The 25929-nt window shown below is 41.1% G+C and overlaps 2 protein-coding genes across 2 annotated transcripts in view; one reads left to right on the top strand and one right to left on the bottom strand.

Moving 5' to 3' along the window:
* Positions 1–4493: 4493 nt before the first annotated feature.
* Positions 4494–16563, bottom strand: shox2 (short stature homeobox 2). The gene is made up of 5 exons (XM_055646385.1): positions 15675–16563; positions 13196–13404; positions 10894–10951; positions 10142–10230; positions 4494–5994 (listed from the first exon to the last, which is right to left on the bottom strand). Exons 1-5 carry the CDS (start codon positions 15919–15921, stop codon positions 5716–5718), a joined length of 882 nt encoding a protein of 293 aa, XP_055502360.1. The 5' UTR covers positions 15922–16563; the 3' UTR covers positions 4494–5715.
* A 2241-nt stretch (positions 16564–18804) lies between these two features.
* Positions 18805–25929, top strand: part of rsrc1 (arginine/serine-rich coiled-coil 1) — a 272809-nt gene continuing 265684 nt past the window's right edge. Inside the window, exons 1-5 of the mRNA XM_055645333.1 lie at positions 18805–18821; positions 18922–18979; positions 19283–19341; positions 21101–21183; positions 23205–23247. Coding sequence (XP_055501308.1) covers positions 18805–18821; positions 18922–18979; positions 19283–19341; positions 21101–21183; positions 23205–23247 — 260 coding nt within the window. The remainder of the gene's footprint in view (positions 18822–18921; positions 18980–19282; positions 19342–21100; positions 21184–23204; positions 23248–25929) is intronic.

Here is a 25929-nt window from a genome sequence, read left to right as displayed (position 1 = left end):
ATTGATAAGGAAAGTAAAAAGTGTGTGTAAGCTAGTGAAAATTATTTTAAATAAACAGATTTTAAGAGATTATACTGGATATATAAATGCGAAAAAAAGATAGGAAAACGTTAATGTGGATTCATTGCAGATTGAGACAGGAGAAAATAAGCCAAGAAAAAGTAGAAATGGTAGAGAGATTAAACAATGATAGTCAACAGGTCATACATAACATAAATCCAAAGAAATTAACACATACAAAAAATGTACTTGAAAAATTAACAAGATTGAAAACCAATAAATCCCCAACAGCATCCAATAGTTTTGCAAGAAATGGCTTTGAGTTCCACAACAGTTCCCATCGATGAAAAGCTAGCAAATGTGACCTCACATTTAAGAAAGGGGCGAAAACGGAAATTGGGGAAATGCAGAGCAGCAGCATGACATGAATGGTTGGCAAAGTATTAGAACCTATTATTAAGGAAATGACAGCAGGTTGCTGATTTAATAAGTTTGACCCCCTCAGCTAGTATCATCAGAAAATAATAATAGGACTGGACTGAGTTAACGTAGATTTATGAAAGGGCAATCATGATTAATCATTTTTTAAGAGTTTTTTTGCAGCTTATAGCAGGCAGAATAAATAAAAGGGAATCAGTTGCTGTGGTGTTTTCAACTTCCAAAAATCTTTTGACTTGATGCCGCAATGGAGGAAATTAAACAAATTTAGGAAGATAATTAATAAATAAATGTATCGGAAGAATATGTATAGAACACAAAATGCTGGAGTAACTCAGCGGGTTATGGAGCATCTCTAGTGAAAAGGATTAAATGACGTTTCAGGTCGAGACTCTTCTTCAGACCTTATTGCAGACTTCAGTCTTCAGACTTGTCTGAAGAAGGGTCTTGACCTGAAACATCACCCATTCCTTCTCTCTGGAGATGCTGCCTGTCCTGCTGAGCTACTCCAGTATTTTGTGTCCATTTTTGGTGTAAACCAGCATCTGCAGTTCATTACTACATTTAGAATGTATAGGTTTGGGGTATCACTCTGTTGTGGACCAAGGGTTGGATAACAAAAAACAGAAGCTCAACAATACCCAGGTTATTATTGGGTCGGGAGATTGTGAATGGTCATGAGCCACAGCAATGATACTAGGGCCACAGGTATTCACAATCTACTTGGTCAATCTCTCCACCCCAGGGAGGATATATTTGTGATATAGGGAGTACAACAAAAGGTTCATCAGTTTAATTTCTAAAATGGGTGCAATGATTAATAGGACTGAGCCTATGCTGAATGGATTTATTAAAGTGATCTAATTGAAGCAAAATTCTTCAGGCATTTCACAGTGTAGATGGAATGATAATGTTTTTCCTGGGCTGAGGTGTCAATAATCAGTCTGAGAATAAAGGTTGGCCATTCAGGACAGAAAGGAGCAGAAATGTCATTACCCAGATAATAGTGAATCTTTGGAAGTTTCTACCCAGGAGGATTGTGCAGAGTTGTTTACTGAGTATATTACAGACTCGTATATAGAGAAGATCTTTGAATATCCTGTATCAAAGAGGATCGGGATTATGTTGAACAGAGGCACCAAGGTGAAAAGTCAGCCAAGATCTTTTCAAATAAAGGAGGCTGTTCATAGGACCAAAAGCTTACGCCAAAAAAGCACACCAACATCTCAACTTCCTCAGGTAATTAAGGAAGTCCAGTATGATGCCAATGACTCTTACCAACTTCTACAGATGCACCAGAAAAAGCCTATTATCAGATTGATTCACAGCTTGGTTTGAGAACACCAATGCATGATACTGCAAGAAATTTGCAGAGGGTTGTAGATGTGGCCCAGTCCATTGCACACACCAGCAACCCCACCACCCCCCCATCAACACCTCATGCCCGCACCATGCCAGCCGTTCACAGTGCACGCATAAAGGATAAAGGGCACAACATTTAGTGTAACATATAACACCGAAACATGATAATGTGCAATTAAAGATAATTCAAAGGTCTCTAATGCTACAAATGCAATGAATGGTTGCAAACCACCTAACACTAGGCGGTCCATCTGATTGGCATTCTGTGCTCCAAACTGAACGCCTATTACCTCTTCCACCGTCATATCAAGGATGCAACGTCTCATGTCTGCAAAAACAAAACCCACAAATTGTCAGTGGGAAGTGTTCACAATCCACTAAAGGTATGTTCGGCAGCACTCTCAAAAACCAATAAAGAAAAGCTCTTCACTGTACACGTGACAATAATAACCCTACATCTATATCTTCCACTAACCTGTTGGCAAGGCAAAGAGTGAATGCAAGTACCATCCACCCACTCCCGCCACACGGAACATTTATCACGGCGTTTTCCTCATCATAGCCCAGCCACTGGGCTCCCAGCAACGCGCCAAAAAAACTTCATTTCATAAACTCCGGAGCAGTCATTTTTGAGCAATGCGCGCCAAACTCTGGCCTTACCGCCATGATTTGTGTTAAAAAAAACGTCAGCAGTTCCACATTTCTGTCATGTCGTGAAGGATAATTTCGTGTTAGTGACTGTCTACCGCTAGTCGGACCCGGAGCAGCTCGTGGATGTAGATGAGGTACTTTTGTTTATTTCAGAGATACAGCATGGATACAGGCCCTTCGGCCCAACACACACACAGACACACACACACACACACGAGGAGCGATTTACAGCAGCTACAAACCAGCACGTCTTTGGGATTTGGGAAGAACTAAATGTTTCGACCCCATAAACGAGACCATTATCGGCCGCTTCAGCAAGTTACAGATCAGCGGTTACAGGTCGGTTGTAAGGGGGGTGGGGGTGGCCTCTCGGTGCGTGTAGAGTTCCCTACCAGACGCGCCAGCTGCCCCGACCAGCTCCATGGCCGTCCACTGGTTCTTTCGCTGGACTCGGGAGCCCTCGTTGCCCAGGTGAGCGCTTCGCATCTGGCCACCTAGATCGCTCCATTCAGACAACAATCTATTTTGGGGCGCTGAAAATTTACTTCGGATAAACCAAAGTCTTTGTGACATTATTTTATTTTAACAGTGCTGCGGCAGAGACAAACACCAACCAAACACCTGCCCGCAGGTAGGGCCACCTGAGGGGACACAACAATGCCGGATCAAATTATAGACATTTCCTTTCAACGTACAGGTATGCCCAGTACCTGTCCCCTCTGAAACATCATCCAAGACAGCTGAAAACTCCAAAGTCTGAAGAAGGGTTTTGCCTATCTCCTTCGCACCATAGATGCTGCTGCACCCGCTGAGTTTATCCAGCATTTTTGTGTACCAGCTGAAAACTAAGTTTGCTCATGGAACTCAGTACCTTTTTTACTGAATGCATGTACATTTTCCACCATTGGAATGTTTTTATACCCACGAGCAGATGTTAACATAACTAAAGAAGGGTCTCGACCCGAAACTTCACCTGTTCCTTTTTCCCCAGAGATGCTGTCTGACCCGCTGAGTCACTCCAGCTGTTTGTGCCTATCTTCGGGTTAAACCAACATCTGCAGTTCCTTCATACACTTAACATAACTGATTTTAGAAAATGTATACATATTGGGGCGTAGCTCATATTTCCAAAATTAGATTTCAGTGACGTTTTTGAATTGTTTGTTAGGCTCCCTGTGACTATTACGGGTGCCAAGAGTTCTGAGGAGAAGGCAGGAGAATGGGATTGAGAGGGAAAGGTAGATTAGCCATGATTGAATGGCGGAGTAGGCTTGATGGGCCGAAAGGCCTAATTCTGTTCCTATCACTTACGTTCACTTTGTTTTATATCCCACAAATTAATCCAATAGTAAATTTAGTTCTGTACACATAATTTTGGATGAGAAATAAAAAATACCTCGTTCTTAAAGTCATTTGTATGAAAGTTTAGTCACATGGTCGTTAAAATTCACCCAGGCCCCCCAAATGTCCAAGTGTGTTGGTCTTGCGCAGTCATGTCGGGACTCCCTTTCGCAAGTCTTTTGAGGCTGATTAAATAAACTCCCATTTTGGTTCGTTCGAGACGGATAGCTTGGTTTTGTTTTTTTCCCACGTGCTCACCCTAAAGAGCTTTTCGCTGCTCATTAATTTGGAAAAAGTTAGCCAAGAAAAATGTAAACATCACACCATCACAATAAATTGTTTAGAATGTTCTGACTTACCACCGTAAAAACACTTAAAAAAGGAAAGTTTTGATTTGCATCACAATGACCGCATCAGTGACCATAGCTTCACGTCGTTGTATTTACCCGATCGTTATGGCCGAATGTAGCAAAGTTTGACAATTGTAAGTCTTTAAAAAGTCTTTGAACGTAAAACTTCTCATGTCTGCCACAGCATCGCGTTTGCAAAAATCAAATCTTCTTATTCTTCATGCAACAATATTCGAAGGTACCTTCGTTCTCGAAAACAAAACAATACAAATTGCAAAGTCCAAACACACGCAAACCAAAAATTTGAAAACAGAATTGAGAAAAGACGTAAAAGAAAAAAAGAAAACAATGACGACTTCAACATATTTTAATTAAATATATAAAATCATTTCATTCTGACTTGGCACTCGTTGCAATAATTGCAAAATCTGATCGATATCGGCTGATTTTCGTTAATCTAATTCATTCTGATTAATTGCATTGACATTAAACCGTAGAACTGTACAATAGAGATTTTGTTTCATGTTTAGAGTCATCGTTGAACACGTACAAATAGTCAGTTAACTTTATTATAAATAAACCAAGAATGGCGCAGCATCTATGAACTGCAATACATTTTTACCTCCGATCTCTAGTCTGACGACGGGAAAGGACATGATTACTCCGAGTAACACTCCTTTGCAATGAGCTCTTCAGCTTCTGCTGTCCTTTGAGTGAATCAAGGTTTCAATGAAACCAACGCCTCATATAAACATATTCCATAAACATCTATGTGAAATAAATTCTCATAATAGCACAAGAGAAATATTTAAGAATAAAACCACATATGAAATAAAAATTAAATACTGACAGTCTATCAGTCATACACAATTTAACCAAAATAAAACTTTGTTCGTGTATTGACAACTGTTTTACACAAAGGACCGTACCTTAATCGTAGGGCTTAAACTACAAGAGTTTACGGCAACATTTTGGATACATAATTTATAATTTTTGATCTAAACAAATTGACATCTAGGTCGAATGGTTCTTATTGTCCATCGCTCCAGTTATTGTAACGACAAGAAAATAGTACATTGGAAAATTCCCAAAATGAAAATCTTTGAGATTATTTCGTCTCCACACTTGCATCAGCAATTATGTGTCCCGCCTAACATAAACCAAGTGCAATTCTGATTGAAAGGACATGAGCATCGTTGAAAATAGTATAAATATACATGCAAGTGTAATCCTTTGCACTTCATTTTGATGGTTCACTCTTGACTCTCATAAATAGTTCACTCAGACAGGTAAGAAATCCAATTTTTCCACCTCTGTGCAATGTTCCAATATTTTATGGGAAGCAAAAGCAAGCGTCGGGATTTACATTCTACAGGAGGAGGCCAGCCCCCATCCGTGGGTATCAAGTAAATTTTTGTGCTAAAATGATTTCGCAGAAAGCTCAACCCTGAACTTTATTTCCCAGCTGCGGGTCCTTCCTCCTTTGGAGGCGAGTTTTGTTTTTTGTTTTGTTTTTTTGTGTCGTGTCTTCAACCCTTGGGAAAAGTTGCTGTGTTTTTTTTTTTTGTTGAGATCACAGGCCCAGCGCGGCGGCGTGTTTTTTGGCTTTGAGTCTCAAGTCTGCGATGCTGGAGTTTTTGCTGGTGGTCTTGGCTGCGGCCGCGGCCGCCACCACAGTGGCCGACTCTGCCAATGTGGCCAGGGGCAGGCCGAAGGGCGGCGGGGGGAACATCATGTAGGGAGCGTGCGCCGCCAGGTGTGGGTGCAGGTGGTGGTGCGCGTGAGCCACGCTATCCAGCTGCAGCTGAGCCTGGACCTGGAAGGACAGCGGGGTCATGTTGCAGTGGTTCTCCTGAAAACACAAACGAGCTGATTGAGACACGGCTATTACACACAGAAGTTACAGTCAACAACTATTGCTAGGAAATTATTGCACTATTATTGGGGGGTTTTATGTACGCGTGTGTATTACGCACACATTTCACTGTGCCATCTGGCAGACGTGACAAATAAATGGATCTTGTACATTAAAAAAACACATATACACACATATATACATACACACACGCACACATATGCGCTGCAGCAAGTAAGAATTTCATTGTTCTATCTGGGACATATGACAATCACACACTCTTGTCTTGACTTGAGGTATATGTGTGTGTGTGTGTGTGGGGGGGGGGTAGATATGGGAGAAGGCAGGAACGGGGTACTGATTGGGGATGATCAGCCATGGTCATATTGAATCATATATATATGTGTGTGTGCATTTATATATATATATATATTTATTATGTATATATCCACACACTTAACATTTTTTCCCGTTTATTATGTTATTTACAGTGTCGTGTATTTACTTATTCTGTTATGCTGCTGCTGCAAGAATTTCATTGTTCTATCTGCGACATATGATAATAAAACACTCTTGACTCTTGAAATAAGAAATTACAGGTTCTTAATCATTGCTAACATCTGGACATGCACAGTTTTAATGCATTGGTATAAACTTAAAACTTTCATTGTCTTCAACTGAATTTACGAGAATGTAATTCAGGAGCTGTATTTCAGCGGGGCAGTGGTGCATGTGGTAGAGTTGCTGCCACACAGCACCAGAGACCCGGGTTGGATCCCGGCCTCAAGTGCTGTTTGTCCGAATCCACATCAGTCAAGGGAATCCACATCAGTCAGGAATTTGTGTTAGGTAAACTGTTGGGACTGAAGGCAGATAAATCCCTAGGGCCTGTGCATTCTGTGTATGCAAGATTGTGTGTACGTTCGATCTTCCAGCATCTGCAGTTCCTTCTTGAACACAAATCCCTAGGGCCTGATGGTCTGCATGGATCAGTTCCTGTGGACTGGAGGGTAGCCAATGTAACTCCACGTTTTTAAGAAAGTAGAGAGAGCGAAAACTGGGAATTATAGACCAGTTAGCCTTACATCGGTAGTGGTGAAGATGCTTGCGTCAATTGTTAAAGATGTTGTAGCAACGCAGCTGGAAAGTAGTGACGGGATCGGTCAGAGTCGGCATGGATTTATGAAGGGGTAATCATGCTTGACTAATCTTCTGGAATGTTTTGAGGATGTAACAAATAGAATGTATAAGGGAGAACAAATGGATGTGGTGTATCTGGACTGTCAAAAAGCCTTTGATAAGGTCTCACACAAGAGCCAAATTAGAGCACATTGTGCCAAATTAGAGCACATGGTATTGGGGATCGTGTATTTAGATGGTTAGAGAACTGGTCGGCAGACAGGAAGCAAAGGGTAGGAATTAACAGGTCCTTTTCAGAATGGCAGGTAGTGACAAGTGTGGTGCCGCAAGGCTTGGTGCTGGGACCCCAGTTATTTACAATATATATTAACGATTTAGACGAGGCAATGACATGTGACATCACCGAGTTTGAGGATGACACAAAGCTGGGTGGCAGTGTGGGTTTACCCCGTCTCTTTCCCCCCACATCACAACATTAAAAAAAAATCCTATCCCGTGCGAGTTTGTAGGTTAGTGTGCCTCTGCAAATTCTCCCCCTCAGTCTTTCGGGAATTGACGGGAAAGTAGGACAACGTCGAACTAGTGTGGACGGGTGGATGGCCGGCGTGGTCTCGGTGGGCCGAAGGGCTTGTATCCTGGTTGTATCTGTAAACGGAACTACATCTCCGGAGGCGATGAGCGACGTCTCGAGTCGGGACCCTTCGTCAGCCCCTTCTTGAATGCACAGGTGCTGTCTGATCCGCTGAGTTCCTCCAGCACTTTGTGTTCTGTTTAAGATGTCAGCACCTGTAGTTCGCTGCAATTACATTCCCAGAAGTGTCTGACAGTAATCAATAGCTCAGAAGGGTAACGAGTGGTTTTATACCATTGGTCAGTAGCCTGTAGTTTTTGAATGGGACCCCAATGAGTGGATACACTAACATTCAACGCTAAGACTATCAGATTATTCCACTCTACAGCGAGTGAATTCTTGCGTTGCGGCTCAATCGTCTGAAGGCAAGAGACGGGATGACAAGAGACAGGATGAAGGTAACGCGAATTTCACACTTCCGATCAAACTGAATAGAAAACGAGGCATCTTGCTGTAAACAGCAGTTCCTCTAGTCGACCATATGTGGAGAGTTTTAGTGATTTAACGATTTATTTTTGTTCTTATCGTTTCAGAAAACCACGAAGCAACCTTCTTCACACTCACATCCACGTTTAAGAAGCACCGATGTGGAAATCCATAGATGGTGAAGGGTAGTGTAAGGAAGGAACTGCTGATGCTGCTTTAACCGGAAGATAGACACAGAAAGCTGGAGTAACGCAGTGGGACAGGCAGCATCTCTGGAGAAAAGGAATAGATGACGTTTCGGATCGAGACCCTTCTTCAGTCTAAGAGTCAGGGGACAGGGAAACGAGAGATGTGGACGGTGATATAGAGATACATAGAACAAATGAAGGATATTTTCGAAAAACAAATTTAAATAATCGATTTTAAAGAGGAGACACGATTTGTTTTTGCTTCATTTGAAACAACCAGTGGTAGTGGATAGTAACTGCCACCAGAAATGCTCGAAGACTGTAGTTTAATTCAAATTGAGGAAATTCAAGCCTGTCCATCTGTCCAGTGTGTCTCTCGGCCTCAAGGAAGGCTACAGGAATATGTTCCATTCCAGAGAAAACTCGAGTAGATTTGTATCTATTTCGATTTAATTCAACGTCTCCCCCAAATTATCAGGCGGACATGAATTTTAAAATTGCTAGAGAAGTGTAGTGAAATCTTTGAATACAGTCTGTCAAACATGATTAAGGAATATACTTAGAATAGTTAGATATGTAGGGCAAGTGTACTGAGAATCGTGTGAAAATGTAAACACGTCTAAAATCAATAACTGCAAAGCGAAGTGGGAAAGCGCACTACATAACCTTAAGGCTAATAAATAGACCAACATGAATCAACCTTGGGTGATATGGAGTTGGGATAACACTAATTAATTTCCAATTCTTATTAAGTAAATTCAAATTGCAGATATTTGGATGCTGACTTGAACTTATGTCCAGACAGTTAATGCAATCTGCGACTATGAGGCCAGGTTTGGTACCGAATATGTCACATTGGGCGAGGACCGCCAGTATTCCCCGCGTGTGCCAAGACTCATCTATTTGCAGGTGGTGAGAACATTGTACAAATTAATTGCTACTTGGAAGTAACATCGGCACCTGGCCAATGGAATCTCAAATCTAAATAAGGCTGCATGCTTAAAATTTGGCAGTAAATATTTGCAAAGAAATAAAACTCCGTTTGAATTATTCAGGCATCCTGAAAAACGAGACATCGGGAAATGTGCAGCCATCCACATACTAGTAAATGGATCAGATAAATGGCAAAAAAAAAAACAAGTCGGAATCCTTTCGCCAAGTCGGGCAAATGAAGAATGGAATTACACGTTGTTAATGAAAGCTCTCGGGGGAATACCGATCATCTTAGGACGCTGCCCGTGTCTCATTATCAACAGCACTTACTGATAAAATGGCAGAACATGATACGGGTTGTTCAGCAATCATCAACTATAACTAATTCAACTGGAAACAGACCCCAAGTAGCTCCAAAATAAAATCCAGTTTTCTCTCTCCTCGCTAATTATTCGCCCCTGAGATCACGCCCATGGAAATTAATGGGGTCACCTGTTCATTATCAATGTCATCTTAGCAATGACATGAAGAATTGCTCTGAAAAATCACGATGATCATTGATTTCAAATGACCCATTAGGATTTCACTTTCAAAACAAGCATCATGGACGGAGATAGACACAACAAGCTGGAGTAACTCAGCGAGTCAGGCAGCATCTCCGGAGAAAAAGAGTATGTGACGTTTCGGGTCGAGACCCACCACGTGTAAGGGATCAAGCAACTTGTATCTCGGGGACATCAGTGATTCGTTTCAATTACAGTAAAACGCTTCGTTTTGCATACAACCCGGTAACATCATGAAGTTGGATGTGGATGTTATTACTTGCCTGTTGAAATGGCATCCTCAAGGCCCCCACGTTAACGTACGGTGCGACTCGACACGCTTCAAACTGACTAGCGGTTCCAATAAGTACACCTACACCAGGTAAACAAGGTCATTGAAATAAATGCACCTTTTCGTCTCATAGTTATTGTGTTACTTTAATTAGTATGTGCGAATCCTTAGACAATGATCAAAATGTCATATTGAAATTAGCGTTGTAATTTTTGACTTCAAAGTATGTTTCATAGCATAGTTGAAACTTTCGATCTGTTTTGTATTCAAGATCCCACCCACTCACCTACCCTGGATACAGAATTACATTTTGTTTCAAAGATGCATCACGGAAACAGGCCCTTCGGCCCACCGAATTCACACCGAGCACCGATCACAGTTAACGCGAGTTCTCCGTTATCCCATATTCGCATCCACTCCCTACACATTGCAGGCAGTTTACAGGCGGGGAAATTAACCTACAACCCCGCACGTTTTGGGGATGTGGGGAAAATCTGAAGCAGCCGGAGAAAACCCACGAAGTCGCAGGGAGAACGGGCAAACTCCACACAGACAGTGCCAGAGGTCGGGATCGAACCCGGGTCCCTGGCACTACGCCGCTGTCCCGCAATCAGGCGGCCCTGGATTGCATCCCCATAAACACGGTTTGAAGCCAGTGTACACATAATGTTTATAGCAATCCATTAAAACCGAGCATGTCCGGATATTAGCGATGATTAAACGTCTCCAAACTAACACACGTACCTTTATGAAGTTGATTTTCTTGCTTTCGACATTTTGCTCTCCTATTCTGAAACCATACCTATGGGGCAAACATTTTTTTTTTTAATGACAATGATTGGCAGCTGCATCTCAGAATGCACGAGTTATATTGTTCAAACTGACAACTATGCGATGCAATATCCCGTCGGACTTATTAATTATTAATCTGATTGACCTCGTTTATTTTAATTATCTGACTCTTACATATACAACGCATGGCAATATATTTGGAGGGGGGGGATGCTGCAAACAATCGAAAACACATTATGATGTCCGGTTTTTTTTTTAAATGTTTATTGGTACATGAGAGATTATTTTATGCCTCGTTTCATTTATAGATAAAGGTTATGGTACCATACGATCCAGAGACAACTCCATGACATCTAATACCACAACGATAATGGCCCTGACGTTTGAGCAATGGTCTGCCTCCAATCAGACTTTGCTCATTAATAGACTAAAATAACTACCAGCAATGAGAGAAAAAAACGTTTCCCTGTTAATAATTCCAATGCCTTGTAATTAGTATTATTCCAGATTTATATATGTGATATAATCCGGTGTTTATTCTTTTGTTTATTATAGCAAGGCAACATACGCTCACAAAGGACACAGATTAAAACCCATACAATAAATACCGCATTAATATGTTAAGCTGGTTTTCAATTCTCAGATGAAAGTCTGGTGTTAAATAATGCATGTACTATATCGAAATCATTTTATTTGCAAGTAGCACCACATGAACAAGTTTCCCAGATGCATACATGGGCAGGAAAAAAAAACTTAAGCGCATTTTGGAATTGTGAAGCCACGTTTACTTTCGATCCAATGGCACGGGGACGTCGCATTTTTTTTTAATGATAAGTATTATCAAAGCAGATTGTTAGTTTAACATACGGATTTAGTAACGGAAATTAAATCAAATACTTTGATGCGTTGATTAAATATTCAATCTTCTGGAAACCTTTCACTATACTTTGTTCAATGAGTTTTAATCAATATGGCATCCTACAGCTCATGACATAACAGCATCCGAATTGATACAATTGAGACCAAATGCTGCCCAGGCATGGCAGCTAAATATAGTTCTGTGGCTCTTCAAAAATGACTGATTGAAAATGAAATGTAGATTATTTCTTGAGTTCTCCTTTTGTACATGCCTAGGAAGTGGAATTTAATTGCCACTGAGAACAAAGGATGATTACCCAGTCGATGATATTGATGAGGATTTCAGATATAATGTGGATTCAGTTTGCCATTACAATGTAACCAATAATTTTACAGTGATGGGAAGAGCTGTTCAGGAGAATGGGAATAGATGACGGGACATACCCCCATGGTGCAAGCCTACAAATGTCACAGGGCAAGGTTTGTGTTTAACATGTATCGTTTGTAGGATGCATAATAGTTCTTGAAATATACCACTTGCTGCCCTGGGTTTAAACCATTATGAATGGCATGGACATCTGAACTGAGAAGTTGACCAATACGGCGCCCTGTACAACTGCTAATAAATAACTTAAATTCAGATATTCAGAGCTCGGGCGACTTGCTATTGGTATCATCACCAACAACGTTAATTATCTCTCATCATTCCTTGTGGCATGATATTGAGAAATGTAATGGGGGGGGATGTTACTGGTCATACACAGAGGAATAAGAAAAGGATCGTGTGAATAATGTTTTTTTTCCTTCGAAGGTTCTTTGAGCAACAAATCTTTTTTTCCTCCCTTTTGCAGGTCTGTTTGATGGTTTTGGACACTGGTCGATTTGTTCGGGTCAAGTTGCTGCTAAGTTTACCTCGTTATCGTATTACAGGCTGGGAACCCCCATAAGAATACCATATAGCTTGATGCAGATGGTACAGTTACAGAGGGCGCACGCTGCAAGTAATTTCCCAACAGCAGCTGCAGCTGCCTCTAGCCTATCAACCGCAACTTCTCCGAAACTTCTAGTAAATTAAATATCAGTTCGTACGATCCAAACCTATTTAATTCATCATAGCCGCATGCAGCGTCGACATCTGAAGGACTACTTATGTAAACATAAATCATCCCCTTTATGTCCCGAGCCCGATGTTGTGCAGTTGCCCTAATTTGTTTCCTTTGCACGTAAACCCAAGTGTATTGGTACAGTATTCATTTCTCGCAGAGGTGCAAACCACAATCCGCGTTTAAATATAAATAATGAAATCACCCGGTATATTAAAAACTTCGTGTTACGAAATTAAAACTGGTGTTTCCAAAATGCCAGATGGGTGTGTAATGGGGAATGTTTGCCTTACTTGTACCCTGGCCTCTGAGAGCCCCAGTCTCTGGCTCAGCTCTTCCCTCATAAATGCATCCGGATAATGAGTCTCATCGAATAACCTCTCCAGCTCGTTTAGCTGTTCCAGTGTGAAGTTAGTCCGACTTCGCCGTTGCTTAATTTTGGTCTGAGCTTCCTCTTCCACTGGTTTGGTGTCTTCCTTTTTCTCTTTAATGTCGCCACTTCCTACAAACGAGCATTGCACGGCGAGAATTATCATCACGTCTTTGCTAGTTATATCGATAGATAGAATCATTGGCAGGAATATTTGAAATGGAGATCTTTAAAAAGTTAACAGTTCTATAAAAATCAAATCCGGTCGGAATCACAACCATTTCAGCCACACAAGGTACAATTAACGATAAACACAATCTAACTCCTGCCCTCGCCACCGAACTTGTCACTGGAGTGCCCACGCTAGTACCACGGTAAAGAAGCAGCATTTAGTAGCAGGAAGAAAGCTGTGCGTTCACGGGAAATTATTATTTTTGTTTATTCAACATAATTTCCACCTCTCTCAATTAATCTTATTTTCATAATTTTCTTACTCAATGACGAGCATGATGATATACAGTAGCGTCGGTCTGATATTGCCAGAACATAACAATAGACAACACCTTTGAATGTTAGCCATGTGCATCGCATTTAAATAATTTGATTTAGTAAATTTGTTGCTGCACAGAAAGAACGGACGTTTTAAATATTTTGAATATTTTAAATATGGCTATTAATACAAACTCACAGCGTATTTGGTCTTTTTAAATTCTGCTCTCTCATCCCATTATCTATCAGGAAGACTCAGGTGCTATCACATGCGTTAGATAACAAAGAGCCAAGTTGTTTGAATAGCTGAACTATTAGGTTCCGCTCTGTGTAATTAATAAACACTTCACAGTGGAGCTCCAAATGTTTCGAGTTTAGGATCTTTTTCTTTAGGTACATAAGCTGCAACATCCAGCGGGCTCTGCTACTGGTTTACTGACAGAACGGGCCCTCTAACCAAATTAGACACAGAAGCAATGCTCGTCGTCTTTTTATATTTAGGACAATACATTTTCAACCACAATACTGGGTCAGAAAGACCTTTGTTATGATTGCCAAACTGTTCGTGTTTTAGTGGCTTGATTTATTTGTAACGAAATTTAAAAATAAATCAATTAACGCTTACTGATTACAAAGTACAATGTGACAGCGAGCACTGATATACTTTGTCGCTCATAGCTCTGGAAACTTAGACACGTCTTCTTATTTTAATCGTCATGTGAATCAGCAATACGTTTTTATATGATTTATTTTCATAAAGAGAGTCATCTGTCATATACATATGTACATTAAAAATCACCGTGCCACACATCACCGACAAGGTTACACCGTGAAAGCATCTTACGCTACATGGGAGAGATTGGACGGTTTGCTTTTTGTTGCAATTTACTGCGAATAAAGATGAAAGGAGAAAAGAAAATTGTTTTGCTCCAGCCTAAATACTGATTGAAGACGTTATCTGCACCTAACATTTACTGTATGAAAAGAGGATAACAACGAGAATCCCATCTACTGTCGTAAATACATTTATCAAAGAAAATGTTGCGAAATGATAAATGGAACGATTATACTTAGCGAGACGACTGGTTCAGAATCTGCAATGCTGAATCCACATTCGGCATCCATTTAATCGTTTTTAGGCTATAAAAGTGCAATATTCTATGAAATATGTAAAGTATTGCGAATAGTTGTGTGGTTTCCGATGATGTGGCCTTGTAAATGGCGTCATAGATAAAGTAATAGCATTTATTTATGAAACCATCTCCTAACGATGCTGTAGAATCGTGTGTGAATCTCGGTAAATGAGACAAAACTTAGTTGCACTGTATCGATGTAAATATATCATTAAGATTAGTTCCGTCATTGTCATTTACCTACGGCTAAACGTCTGGAAACAGCAGTAACTGCCTTTAAATACGTCTCTTTTTTAAAAAAAAAAACACTTTCTTTACGTTATATTGAATATCAGCAAACCCGGCCTGTTTAAAACCGATGCCAAGCGGAAGGGCACATTCTTTAGAAAAATAGAAACCAGAAGAAGCTATTAAGTTTTACACCGCAATTAAAATTGATTGAACTTCTCGCGTCACCGAATCCCCTGTAAACATCCGCGCGGTATGATCCGACACACATTCCGTGTCCCTTATCGATAGGCAACTTTCACTTTTTAAAACAAAATCATTGATTATGTAGTAATTAACCGCCCGTTTTATGATTTACTGCTCTCGAGTTATGTGAAGCTGACAACTTAATACAGCAATTAAAATAATTCGGCAGATTGCTCATAATGTGCTCATGTCCTCTGATTTTCGTAAATGACATGATTGAAACAATCACAAATAAACCAAGCTAACATTGACACGGCGCCACGCAGACCACACGTTGCTGTGTGTGAAATGAGAAGGTTTGTTTACCCGGATCGGTTAGTTTCGGAGTGCCGCTGTCCCGCGGTCTATCCGGCCCGATCTCTGGCTCGCTACTTGGAGAACGAGACGCCCCGCGCTGTGCACCGATTACTTCATCCCGACTTCCTTCACTCAGACCCGGCTCCCGAGCTCGCACAGGCCCGCTCTCAAGAACTTCTCTGTATGTGATCACATCCTTCCTCTCTTTCACTTTTTGATCAAAAGACTTCGAAACAAAAGCTGTAAGTTCTTCCATTGCTGCTCTGAGGAATATGACCCTGTCTTGTTTTTTTTTTCTTCTCCTCCTCTCCCTGTGTGTTATTCTCTCCAATACATTAAACGTACAATATTTCTCTGTGGTATGTCGCCTTGGAGTTGAAATGCAAACCTGATCTTCCAGAATTCGGCTTGCTCGGAGATGTAGATCTAATACTGATGCGCTATTGAAGTCAGACTATTTATACTTAGCAATACTTGCCCAGCTGCGCCTCTTGTACTCAGCAATTACCTCCTCTTGTCCACTTGATGTGTCCCCACTCCTGGAACACAGTTATCATCAGCCTCTGGGCTGTAACTCATACCTAGCGGCTGCTATTGGCCATTAATCCACCACTGACAAGCATTCGTAATTAATTTAATTAGCGAGTATTACTGCTATTGTTATTACTTAGCTAAACACGGGGGAGCTGGGATGGCACAGGGGCGTGGCCAAATAGAATGACACATCGCGCAGCGCGGTGACTGGGTCGTCCCCAAACCCAGCGGCTTTAAACACCAAAGCACGCTAAAAATCAGGTAAACTTTTGATTTGCTCGAGGTAAATCAAAATTATATTTGCAGCTTGCATGATATTTAAAATTTCAACAGATCTTTTTGCACAATGCATGGGGTTGCATGTAATATTATATATATTATATAATATAATCCACATATATAATATTATATATGCATACATATATATATTTACATATTTCTGCCTGATGGTTCATTATGAAATATTTGTTCATCTGTTCTCTATATCAATGGTATCCTGATTGGGTCAAATGATTCTCAAAGCATTTTTGGTTGTTAATTTGCAGTAAAACGTACACTTACGTTGCAATTCATTTAAATCACGGCTGAAATTATATTGGTTCTTCAAAAAGGACAATGCTAAAAAGAAAAGTAATTCGTCACTGTAGTCACCTCCGTGGTTTTCCTCGTGGCTGTTTTAAACATTTACAGCCGATATGGTACTTAGTGCGGCGTGGACAAAGGCAATTGATAATCATCTCTGATGGAGGTTTTTTTGAGAGAACCGAGCACGCACAGTTTAGTTCTCCTGTCAACTAATGCATGCTTCCAGCAGCAAGTGGCTTCGCATGTTTATATTTACCCAATATTCACACTTCTTGCAATGTATAGGAGGAACTTTGTACTTCATACTCCATTGTAGAAAATTCAAATAATCCGACGGCATGTTAATTAGACGTTGAACGAAACTAAATATATTCATAAATGCAAAACACTGAAATAGCATTTAAAATACGTTAAATAAGTTGTTTAACGTGTGCTGATGTCGCCTTTTCATTTAAGCACCGAGAATGTTGTCCACGTTTTACTAAACTTCAACTAATTTAATCTGCACCTTTTAGCAGAGCCGTTAATCCACAAATAGATTATCATTTCCAGATTACACGTTGCATTATTTATTCGGCGAGATAACTATTATTGACAATCTTCATAGTTTAGACCGATAATTTGTAATTTGGCATATGCTGTTCACCAAGGTAACATTATAAATAAGGCTGGACCCTAAATAGTAAATACATCGAATTGTCACAAAGCTGAAACTAGACCTAAATATGCGATCTATCTTCATCTCCACGACTCGAAGAGATATTTATTGCACTTTGCAGCACATATTATATTTACTACCTATACTTCAAAATGTATTAGATTTACATGCGAAATTTATCACAACTTTTTGGGAATTGAGGTGCAATTAGATTATTTTTATGAATACATGATACTGGAAAACAAATCCATAATCCTTGTGATTGATCATAAGAAACAAAATGTTACACTTTATCCGTAAACACCAATATAACATTCTGCATTACCCACTTTGGAACAAATACGTAAAGTTTGCTATTGATTTAACCGCCAAATAATCAACATACACATTTGAACGATGTTATAAAGCTTTCAAAGAAATAGTTTATTACAATTATAACAATATAGCGTATTTTTCCAGTATTATATTCATTACAAATGTTCATTACTTACATCGATTGGCAACAATCTGCAGGCGTTTGTAACAAAAACTAGCATAATAATGGTCTTGCTTACCACACCAAAGATAAAACATAAACAGTTCTCAAAGTTGTTGAATACATAATAATATTGATTGTCGAAAAATGTAACGTAATTTGCCAAAGTTGTAGCAATAACATGTTTATATGTGCATAGAATCTGGTCTAGATTAAATATGCAGTTATTGATAAATAAATGAATTTTAAGATAGCATTCATTTTACATTAATTCGCGCAGATTCCTCTGAAGATATCAAGGAAATAAATTGGTCCACCGAACAGACCTATTTCTGGTCTATTGGCATTTATCATTTCCTATGTGCGAGTGGGGGTGGGGAGGGGACGCGTGGTGAGGAGGTCTCTCTTGAAAACCCATTTGCCACATTTTTATATGTAAACTAAAATCGCTTTTCTAATTTAACGGAAATTGCACTCGAAGTGTTATTATTGTTTCATTTTATTGCTTTAAACATACATAAACACAGGGTATTTTATGGTAGAAGTTATTTCAAGTGGTTTGCAAGTTGCCGGACAAATATTATTTGCACAAACATGTTGCAAACTACCGTGATACACCAAATTATCTGCACCAACCTCTTCCCAATTGTTCACAATATTAAAAAATGTATCTGCTGTCATACCTTAAACATAATCCTTTCCCCATAATTATCAGGGACGATAGAGAGAAAACATGTCAACAGTCAGCTATTATTTAAGTTGATTTTAATTGCTAATGCAAAGATCGCTATTTCGTCCTTGCTAAAAGTCAATGTTAATCTCAGAAAGATACACTGTCCAATTTTCAGAGATAAACAAACGAGAGAATAATTATTTATTCACGAAGCATGGAACTGCCACCACTGTATTTCCAAAACCGCCGCTTAACTAATAGATGCCACCAAGTAATCCACATTATAGATACTTAACAGTTATAACTTATTTGCCTGCTTTTGTGGTTATAGCTTTCGAGTGCTCAAGATCTTTTTGGAGAGTTTATCCATCTCTTTTGGTGGAAACAAAGTTAGTTTGACTTCCCAAATGCATGCATCGGTGTGAATCCTTCTTTGCAATTGATTGCAATGGAACTCTCACTGTAATTTAGTCCGGTTGCGATGCTAATTACTGTCGTTGCAAACTTCTCCAGGGCCGGTCGGTGCATGGAGCTCATTGGCTTCGGTCGGGACCAAGACGGCGCCTGCCCAGGGATCGATCGATGTCTCGGGGCCGATTGTGTGTCCTTGGGTTGGTTGGGTTCAGAGTTCGGGGGCTCGGCGATCGGCAGAGCGGGTCTGACAGACATGGCGTCGTCCTCTCGGCGGGTAGTTGTCGCTGTTGAAGCCTAGACGCGAACACCCGGCCCGGCCCGGCCCGGAAAGGCCCAGGTACCCGCTCTCCCGCCCGCTCTGCTTCACGGGGGAGGTCCAGGCAGCGACCATGAAACATCCATAACCGTCGGTGGTTTCCGCGCGGGGGAGATGCGCAAACACTGAGGCCTAAAGCCGACCCGGGCCCCGGCCCCGCGTACATCGGATCGGATCGGCCCCTCTCACCAGGCCCGGGATTAGCGCACGTCCACAGGGGAGACCTGTCTGTCCATGGCCCAGGGTCGTCTCTGTCGCCTCGGCCCACATAAAGGAGCAGGGAAGCTCTACTGCAGTGTTTAAGAAGGAACTGTGCAGATGCTGGAGAATCGAAGGTTGCACAAAAAAGCTGGAGAAACTCAGCGGGTGCAGCAGCATCTATGGAGCGAAGGAAATAGGCAACGTTTCGTCCCGAAACGTTGCCTATTTCCTTCGCTCCATAGATGCTGCTGCGCCCGCTGAGTTTCTCCAGCTTTTTTGTGTAACCCCCGAGGTTCTACTGCAGTTGTACAGGGTCCACGCCTGGAGTATTGCGTACAGTTTTGGTCTCCTAATCTGAGGAAGGACATTCTTGCCATAGAGGGAGCACAGAGACGGTTCACCAGACTGATTCCTGGCACGTCAGGACTTTCATATGAAGAAAGACTGGATAGACTCGGCTTGTACACGCTAGAATTTAGAAGATTGAGGGGGGATCTTATAGAAACTTACAAAATTCTTAAGGGGTTGGACAGGCTAGATGCAGGAAGATTGTTCCCGATGTTGGGGAAGTCCTGGACAAGGGGTCACAGTTTAAGGATAAGGGGGAAATCCTTTAGGACCGAGATGAGGAAAACATTTTTCACACAGAGAGTGGTGAATCACTGGAACTCTCTGCCACAGAGGGTAGTTGAGGCCAGTTCATTGGCTATATTTAAGAGGGAGTTAGATGTGGCCCTTGTGGCTAAAGGAATCAGGGGGTATGGAGAGAAGGCAGGTACAAGATACTGAGTTGGATGATCAGCCATGATCATATTGAATGGTGGTGCTGGCTTGAAGGGCTGAATGGCCTACTCCTGCACCTATTTTCTATGTTTCTGTCCTGGTGGCTGGGAATTGGCTCTGAATCGCCCAGTGCCGATTCGGCATGGGGCTGGGTGATGGGTAATGAAGGGCGGGATGTGGGGGTGGGTTGTGTGTGGAGGATGGTGTGTGTTTGTTTTGGGGAGTAGTTTTGGATAGGGTGAAAGGGGAGGGGAGATCTTCTGCAGGCAGGTTGGATGCTGGGGTTGAGGGTGAGAGTGTGGTGTGGGAGGGTGCATTTGGCCTCGTTGAATATGTTGCTTAACATAAGTTGATGTAGTTTTTTCATTGGCACTGAGAATGTTGTCTATGTTTTACTAAACTTAAAGTAAATTAATGCACAGCTTTAGCAGAGGCAGCAGTCAGATCTTTTCCTTGATCTGAATATGATAGACACACTCCAAGGACACTGAACACAGAACGTGCTGTAGTAGTCAATCACAACCAGTATTGACTCTCCTGATGGAAGTGGGCCTAGAAAATCTACCACAACATCTTCCCATGGCCATGCGGGCAACAATGTACCTCAGGCTATTGGCTCAGGTGGATTGGGTTTGCTTACCATCTACGGCATGACCTCTCATGTCGTTCCACATCTTTTTCCATCCCTGGCCACCATACATTTGTACGGAGATTTGGTTTAGTTCCCACAACTTCTAAATGTCCTTCTCCACCAGTTCATCATCTTGATTCTGGTATCACACATTCTCCTCCTCAGAATCGTGCATACTTGGCTCCTCAATTTGGTAGTCGTGAGTCTAATCCCCACAGTCTCAACATCAGTCTGCAGAGTCCCTCGAGGTAAGGATCTGACACACTCCATAACGGTACAATGGCCTTTTTCTCTCCATGTACCTGCCTCAACTAGAAGTAGAGTCGTGGAGCAACTTGTCTTTTCTCTGGGTGTGTTCCTAACATGTGATGTGCAAACAAGCATCCGCATTGGGGCTAAAAACACTTTTTGTGGGTGTTGTGAATGGGCGGATCCAGAAATTGACCGCTTTTCATTCATTGGTGAGATCTAACATTTGAAAATCATACGTAATCTCTGTGAAAAGTGCCCACCAAATCACGTTTACTGCAACATTTGACTGTGTCTCTGGAGATAAAGGGTGGTGACGTTTCGGGTCACGACCCTTCTTCAGTCTGATTGTAGGTGGGTGGAGCAGGGGGACTGGAAGCAAGAAAAGACCAGGTTAAATCAGGGCTGGCAACAGATGACGTCAGGTTCGCTGGTCGGCCAATCGTTGGCTTGCAATGGTGTGATCCCAAGAGAGATACATCGCTGCGAACTGTGGCACTGGTTAACCAACCATCAGTGGAGAAAGAGGATGGAGGTGGAGAAGGGGCGGGGAGTGGAGAAGAGGGAGTGGAAGAGAGGGGGCGGTGGGTGGAGAAGAGTGAGTGGAAGGGATGGGTGTGTTTGTAGAAGTTACCCAAAATTAGTGAATTCGCTGTTCATCCTGCAGGGTTGTAGGCTCCCTAAGCAAAATAAGAGGTGCCGTTTCTCCTATTTGCATGTGGTCTCACTCTGGCAATGGAGGCGGGCGGCCCAGGACAGAAAGGTCAGTATGGGAATTGATGGGGAGTTAAAACAGCGACTGGGAGATCCACTGGGCCTTGGCATTCTGTACGCAAGTGTTTAGTGAAACAGTCGCCAATGTAGAGGATGCTACTCCAGGAACATTGGATGCAGTCGAATGAGTTAGAGGAGTTGCATGTGAACGTCTGTCTCACCTGGAAGGATTGTCGGGGTCCTTGGATCGAGTTGAAGGAGGAGGTATAAGGACGGGTGTTGCATCTCCTGCGTTTGCAGGGGAAAGTACCATTGGAGGGGGTGCTGTGGGTGGAATGGGATGAGTGAGCCAAGGAGTTGCGGAGGGTGTGGTCTCTGGGGAAGGTGGAAAGGGGTTGAGATGGGCAGATGTGAATAGTGGAGGTATTCCACTGTGGAGCATGATCCGTTGGATGCGGAGGCTGGTGGCGTGAAAGATGAGGACCAGGGGAACGCTGTCCTTTTTGCGTCTAGGGGAGGAGGAGCAGCATGAGCAGAACTACGGGACCCAAAGGAGACACGTGAGAGGGACCCAATTATGACAGGAGAGAAACCACATTTACTAAAGAATGAGGACATCTCGGATGTCCTTGCATGGAAAACCTTATCACGGGAGCAGATGTGGTGGAGATAGGGAATTCAGAGTATGGGATAGCTTCTTTGCAAGAGGCAGGGTGGGAAGAAGTGCACCCCAAATAACAGTGGGGGGTTATTGCTAATGTCCAAAGTCATGGAAGAGTGAAAAAAACAGGATGGGTACACATTTATATTAGATTACATAGGTCTATATGTACACTTTTACTTTTGTAATTAGTATTATTAATTAGAACTAAAGGCAGAACCATATACCATAGCATACGAAGCACCTTGAAGCATTTAAATAACATAATTTGGATGCTCAGAGGCCGTGGCAAATGCTTTCATTTGTTGTTGAGAGATTGCTGAAAACTGTAAAGATGAAAGTCGTAAGATGATACCTAGAAAAATAAAATATGTTTAATCAAAGGGGAAATTACGATTGAAAATGTTATTTTGAGAATTTAATGAGCAGGTTGAGCAATGGGGAACCTATGGATGTACCATATTTGGATTTTGAGAAAGCAGGTGGTAACTCATAAGGTTAACAGAGAAATGGTAAATGGATCACTACTGTGATGGGAAACGGTAACTACAGTGATGCAACAGGGGTATTGTGTTCATTTACTGACATCGCAAAGACAGGTTGGAAAAGCTTCCACTACTAATAGGTACATTTTGTCTTTTATAGGATACTTGGAAGCAAGTTATTTTGACACTTGGATTCATTTCAGGTCAGTGAATCTGAAAATGTATTCAAATGGAATCATAATTCCTCAAGATATGTGGGAAAATACTAATAAGTTATTTTTATATTCACATTCTTTCAGAAGGATTGAATTGCGATTGGGATTCTTTTTATTTCTTTCCCTTGTTAGAGACTTACTTGCCTTTTTTTTCACACGTTAACTAAAACCTGCTTATGCTGATAATTGGTGCAAATGTTTGCCCTTGGTTCAATGCAAGTAAACTATTTCCTGTATGAATGAGTCCTGCATTTATATGGATATTTCCTACTTACAAAAGAATCTTTAAAAGAAAAAGATGGAAATATTGCTCCATTGTTTTGGGTTATCCCTGTCTTTCTATCATAAAGTTTGAATTCAGATCACCTGAAAACAATCTGCATCTTTGTTCATGGCAAGTAATCGTGAAGCTGCAATTGGGACACTTGGAAATCATTCACAGGATCATTTCTCTCTAAATACTCCAGGAAGTTAGCTCTACAATTCACTGGCTTGCAGATGACTTTAAATAACAATTAAGAGTTATGACATACATAAGGCAGAGCGGGTAAGGATGGCAAGTTATTATTGAAAAAGTAGGACTGTTATCAACATAAACCAAGCACAAAATTATTCTTCTGAACTAGCTTGCTATGCACATATGATGGAAAATCGCTCATAACAATTTATTTTGCACAACAATTATGAATTGTGCATCAATATTTGGAAACATTTTAGATTTAGATCTTTAGACTAATGAAATCATAGAACGTGTAACTAACCCAATAGAGAGACTTACTAACTTGATAGTGACCATTTGAGGAGGTGATTGTAGTGGCCATTTGACTTTACATAGTATGTTATAAATTATGGGATTTGCTTTTAAATTTTGTCTGCCTGTGATTATGTGGGTGGGATTTATTACGTAGTCGGAGGTGTGTTTGCTGCTGGGATTCTTGTGCAGAAACTTGTAGTTTTTTAGTTTAGTTTGGAAGAAGCATGGAGGGATTGCATAGCTTTGTACCATATCAGAACTTTGGACCATGTCAGGGATTTCTACCATTTCGGAGTCACATGCCGGAGATGACCGAATAAGATTAAAATGTACTTAAACAAGAAGAAGTTTGGATGAAAATGTTACTGTTTTACTTCGACAATAAAGAAACTATTAATCAAGAGACTGTGTTTTGAAAATATATCTTTGGACGGCTTTGAATGTCTCATGGGGAGCTCCCATGCGTAACGACCCTATCTCCTTACCCCCCTTGTCTTCAACATAGTGGATAGAGGGAAATATTCCTTGAATGATATAATAATCTGCCACTACAGTGATGAAGGTGATCGATGAGGGTGGGGCGGTGGATACTGTCTACATGGATTTTATGAAGTCATTTGATTAAGTTCTGCGAACATTAAAATGCACAGGGTTAACAGTGACTTGGTCATGTGGATTACAGCTTAGACATAGCCTACTGATAGAAGACTGAGGCTTGTGGAAGGACAATATTCAGGCTGGAGGTCTGACAAATGGAGTTCTGCAAGGATCTGTGCTGGAATCTCTGCTATTTGTTTTATATATATATATATATATATATATGACTTGGAAATAAACATAGGAAGCACTGCTGGAGATCGTAGATGAGGCAGATATGATAGTGGCACTTAAGAGTCTTTTGGATTGGCATATGGATATGCAGGGAATGGAGTGATACACAGTGCCCTCCATAATGTTTGGGACAAAGACCCATCATTTATTTATTTGTCTCTGTACTCCACAATTTGAGATTTGTAAGAAAAAAAATCACATGTGGTTAAAGTGCATATTGTCAGATTTTAATGAAGGCCATTTTTATACTTTTTTTTCACCATGTAGAAATTACAGCAGTGTTTATACATAGTCCCCCCCCCCCCATTTCAGGGCACCATAATGTTTGGGACACAGCAATGTCATGTGAATGAAAGTAGTCATGTTTAGTATTTTGTTGCATTTACTTTGCATGCAATGATTGCTTGAAGTCTGCGATTCATGGACATCTCCAGTTGCTGGGTGTCTTCTTTGGTGATGCTCTGCCAGGCCTGTTTTGCAGCCATCTTTAGCTTATGCTTGATTTGGGGGCTAGTCCCCTTCAGTTTTCTCTCCAGCATATAAAAGGCATGCTCAATTGGGTTCAGATCGGGTGATTGACTTGGCCACTCAAAAATTGACCATTTTGTAGCTTTGAAAAACTCCTTTGTTGCTTCAGCAGTATGTTTGGGATCATTGTCTTGCTGTAGAATGAACCACCGGACAATGTTTTGAAGCATTTGTTTGAACTTGAGCAGATAGGATGTGTCTATACCTGAACAAAACTGTCCTGCAATGCGATATAATGATGGCTGAAGTTATGCCTCCTCTTCTGCGCCAATTCCAATCTCTGATCTTCAAAATATTTTTTTAACCATGTAATTTAATACCTCCAGTTCCTCGTCTCCACAACTTTCTGGGTAGAAAATTTAAGACTTGGTCAGTAGTTTCCAAATTGATCCTCTTCTTTCCCCCCCGTCCTTTCAAGTTCAAGTGAAGTTCAAGTGAGTTTGTTGTCATGTGTCCCTGTATAGGACAATGGAAATTCTTGCTTTGCTTCAGCACACAGAACATAGTAGGCATTTACTACAAAACAGATAAGTATGTCCATATACCATAATATAAAT

The sequence above is a fragment of the Leucoraja erinacea genome, chromosome 14 (assembly GCF_028641065.1).
Source record: "Leucoraja erinacea ecotype New England chromosome 14, Leri_hhj_1, whole genome shotgun sequence".
Classification (NCBI taxonomy): Eukaryota; Metazoa; Chordata; class Chondrichthyes; order Rajiformes; family Rajidae; genus Leucoraja; species Leucoraja erinaceus.
The sequence above is the reverse complement of the archived record's forward strand: the minus strand, read 5'-3'. Positions and strand labels throughout refer to the sequence as shown.